Source organism: Solanum lycopersicum, chromosome 12 (genome assembly GCF_036512215.1).
Source record: "Solanum lycopersicum chromosome 12, SLM_r2.1".
In the NCBI taxonomy this organism is placed as follows: domain Eukaryota; kingdom Viridiplantae; phylum Streptophyta; class Magnoliopsida; order Solanales; family Solanaceae; genus Solanum; species Solanum lycopersicum.
The window spans coordinates 56,475,120-56,479,573 of NC_090811.1; the positions used below are offsets into that span (position 1 = coordinate 56,475,120).

A 4,454-nucleotide genomic window follows, 5' to 3' on the forward strand; every position below is an offset into this window, starting at 1 on the left:
AAATTTTGATAAAATTAAAAAATATTGGACAATTTTAATAGCATTGGTGTTTCAATTGGTTGTCTCAATAATAAGTTCAAGAATTCATCTAGTGTTGTATCAAATCAATAAAGTAACATAAATGAACGTATTAAAGAGTATCTAAAAGCGAGAATATATGTTATATTTTAAATGTTGTTTAAGAATATATGGTGGAAACTATATGTATAGAAATAAGTATATTATGAATTCATGTATTTTAAAATATTAAATGTTTATTGAAAAATATATTTTTAAAATGTTGTTGAACTTTTATACCCTTAAAAGCTAAATTATTTTTTAAAACAGATAAAGCATATTGGATAAAAAATATATATTGAGATTTACTTAATAATTTGAATCCATCAAAAACATTTCCTACTAAATTAGATTCTTGATCTATCAATTATGACTTTGATAATAATTTAATTTGTACATACGATGAGATTTCTATTAGAAACTTATATAAGAAAATTGTATTGATGTTGATATAAATTTAGAAAAAGCATGCATATGCATTTGAATTTATTCAATTTTATCTATACTATTCTTTTTAATCAATTTTATAAACATGTTTTATTAGCTTTTCCCTTATATTCATATTGTTCATAATTATAAGGTAGAAATGGAAAATAAAAATGAAGTGTATGTGTTAGAGATCTTTATTGATTTCATTGAACACGAGCTTTTTGATCATGTTCGTGTATATGATTTAAAGTAAAAATGAATTTTACATATAATGAACTCTTTTGTAAGTTGGTATAATCAGAGGCATAAGATAAAAGGAACAGTGATGAGGTTTAGTGACCAAAAAGAATTCAATATTGTGTCTCCAGATGATGGTTGTGAAGAGCTTTTTATTCTTTACTCTAGTATAATATCTAAAGATTTTCATAGTTTAACTGTCAGTGAAGTGTTTAAGCTCGATGTGGAATCTGGGAATGATTGTCATACGAAGGCCACCAATGTTATCGGCCCAGATGGTGCTCTTATCAATACAGGATCTCGTAATCGTAGAGGTAGTGGAAGTGATTCCTACGGTGGCGGTGGTTTAAATACATTTTTAGGTGGGAAATATTGTGGTAGTGAAGGTTGTTAGGTGTGGCAGAAGACGGTATGGAGGTGATGGTTGTGGGAGGTATGGTGGAGGTGGCGATGGACATAGTGGTGGTGGTAGAAGAGGAACTAAGTGTTATAAGTATGAAGAAGATTGTTATTGCACAAGGGAATGTAGTCAAGGTTGTGGATATGGAAGCGGTACTGGTGGTGGGAGATTTTAAAGACCCAAAACGAGTCATGAGTGGCACCCCTACTAAACTATGTAGGTGGGCTAACAAAAAAATTTAACCTTAAATTATATTATACAAGAATAATGGGGAAGCTCAAAATCTATTTAATTTTTGTTGCCCAAAACCTGTAAGTCATCACAACAAGGACATCTAAAGTAACGACCTGTTTAGTCGTTTCGAGTAGTAGAATAACTGTGATAAAAATGTCTGTGTCGAAAGATCACATGACGGATCGTCATGGTCATGACGGACCGTCGAGGGTCTTCGTGCCAAAACACTTAAACTCTGAAATTTGGGTAGGGGGAAACAACTCTCTGAACATCGCGACAGAAGAGCAGCACAGACTGTCGTAGGCACGACGGACCGTCACAGACTCTTTAATAAATTCGACTCTCTGAACTTTGTGACGGAAATAGCAGGACAGACCATCGCAGGCACGACGGGCCGTCACGAGCTGCGTAACCTTGACTGGGTTGGATTTCTGCTAAAGTTTTGAAAGGGTGTTTTGGACTATTGATGACAAACTGTATGAAATTAGTGGGTAAGTTTAATAACTTATTTACTTAGGGGTTAAAGGAGGTAACTTAAAATAAATAATGGGTTACTTTTATCATAAGAAATTATATGATAATTAGGGTAAAAGAAAAAGAGTTTGAATAAGGAAAAAGAAGAAAGAGACAGAAAGAGAGGGAGAACAAACGAGAATAAGAGAGAAGCGAAGAGGAAAGCAGAGGCTTTGGGAAGTAGCTTGTTTGATCACGATTCTTTGGTGGAGGTAGGTTATGGTTTATGCTATTTCATAGTAAACTCTAAATAGCGATTGATATGTGTTGGGTGGTATTGTAAAGTCTTCTATATGCTTAACTGTGTTGTTGCATGTTGTGATTATGTAAATGGTGATGGATTATAATGATGATACTGTGGAATCTTAAAAACCTTAAATCCACGCTATTAATGATGATGCCTTGATATAAAAGAAGGCTTGATGAACTAAAAGAATGAGGTTAACGGATCAGGTGTCACGAACTGACATGTAGTATTAGGGGATCGGTTGTCACGAACCGACACGTAGTATTAGGGGATCGGGTGTCACGAACCGACACGTAGTATTAGGGGATCGGGTGTCACAAACCGACACGTAGTATTAGGGGATCGGGTGTCACGAACTGACACGTAGTATTAGGGGATCGGGAGTCACGAACCGACACGTAGTATTAGGGGATCGGGTGTCACGAACCGACACGTAGTATTAGGGGATCGGGTGTCACGAACCAACACTTATTATTAGGGGATCGGGTGTCACGAACCAACACGTAGTATTAGGGGATCGGAGTGTCACATTCTGACATAAGAGGAATAAAGGGGTTGAATATGGAATTATGTAAATTTAATTAAATTCAAAGAACGTATCTCCCAAATGTGTATGGTGTGGAGGCTTGAGTCCTCATGGGTGCGCTTGGTGTTGTTATCCATGATTCTTGTACTTGTTGTCATCACCTGTTAAGTATTATGGCTGATTTTATGCTATTATTTGATATATATTGTTCTCTATTTTTAGTTGGCCGATGATACCTACTCAGTACTTGTGCCTTGTACTGACCCCTACTTGTATGTTTCTCTTTGTTATTTATGGAGTGTAGAAAACGTACCATCGACTTTGACTCGTCCGCAACTCTGGACAGTCTTCAGTTTATAAGAATTCAGGGAGAGCTACTGTTTCTAGCTCGGACTGGACTCTCTCCTTCACGTCCTGATGTATTGAAGTTCGGATATGAACCATCTCTTTTACTTGCTTTAGTTTCTTAGATACTCTTAGACTTACAATTTGAGGATAGTTGTTCTTGGTGTGATGACTTCCAGATTTTGGGAATGATAAGTATTGAGTTTTAGATGTTATTTAATCGATGTTCATTAATGAGTTTTAAGTCTTCCACATTATATTCTGTTTATATTGTATTGAAATATTGGGGTTTAGATTTTTTGCTTCGCTCACATAGTAGGATAAGTGTGGGTGCAATTCGCGGCTCGTTTTGGGTTGTGACAAACTTGGTATCAGAGCATTAGGTTCGTTGGTCTCATCACACAAGAACGAGTCTAGTAGAGTCTTGAGGAACGGTAGGGGGACATCTTTACTTTTCTTTGAGAGGCTATAGGACTTTAGGAAAATTCCATTCTTTCTTTCTTTCGTGCTATTACTTGGATCCAATTGGTATCTGGGTGATACAAATTGGTATCTGACCATCTTCACTCTATTTTGCAGATTGTTAGAACTAGAGCAACGACTGCGCCAACACCAACACCGGCAAGACAGGGTGCGTCTGAGCCAGCCACTGGGGCTGTAGCTCGAAGAGGAGAAGTGACAAGAGGCCGTGGTAGAGGTCGCGGGAGGACGTCCTCTAGAGGAAGAGGACAAACACCTAGCCCAGCTAGTACTAGGGCGGTGACTCCTCCACCGACTGAGGAAGTAGTAAGAGAGGGTGAGGAAGGGGAGAATGAGCAAGTGCAGACTGAGGAATTACCACCCCAACCTACCCAAGAGATGATTAACCAGGTTCTTGCTTATCTTAGTGGGTTATCCGATCAAGGCCAAGCACCTCTAGTGTTTTCTGCACCAGCACATCAGGCTCCGGGAGTACAACATGCAGTTGCTGTGGCTCCCCACATGGATGCCTCATTGGAAATAGGCATGTTTCCTCGGTTGACTACAGGGCCTATAATGACAACTGATCAGCATGAACTTTTCACTAAGTTCTTGAAGTTGAAACCTCCAGTTTTCAGGGGTGCTGAATCTGAGGATGCCTATGCTTTTCTGGTTGATTGTCATGAGCTACTACATAATATGGGCTTATTAGAACGATTTGGCATTGAGTTTGTGACCTATCAGTTTCAGGGGAATGCCGAAATGTGGTGGCGGTCATATGTTGAGAGTCAACCAGCACAGGCACCACCTATGACTTGGGCATCATTCTCTAGCTTGTTTATAGAAAAGTATATACCCCGGACTTTGAGGGATAGGAAGAGAGATGAGTTCCTGAGCCTAGAGCAAGGCAGGATGTCGATTACTGCTTATGAGGCTAAGTTTCGTGCATTATCCAGGTATGCCACCCAGCTTTGCTTCAGTCCACAAGAACGGATTCGCTGTTTTGT

At 38.4% G+C, this 4,454-nt stretch overlaps 1 protein-coding gene across 1 annotated transcript; it reads left to right on the forward strand.

The window, feature by feature from the left end:
• Positions 1-811: 811 nt before the first annotated feature.
• On the forward strand, positions 812-1,117 carry LOC104645094 (glycine-rich protein 2-like). The gene has a single exon (XM_010316114.1). It carries the CDS (start codon positions 812-814, stop codon positions 1,115-1,117), a length of 306 nt encoding a protein of 101 aa, XP_010314416.1.
• The last annotated feature ends 3,337 nt before the right edge of the window (positions 1,118-4,454 follow it).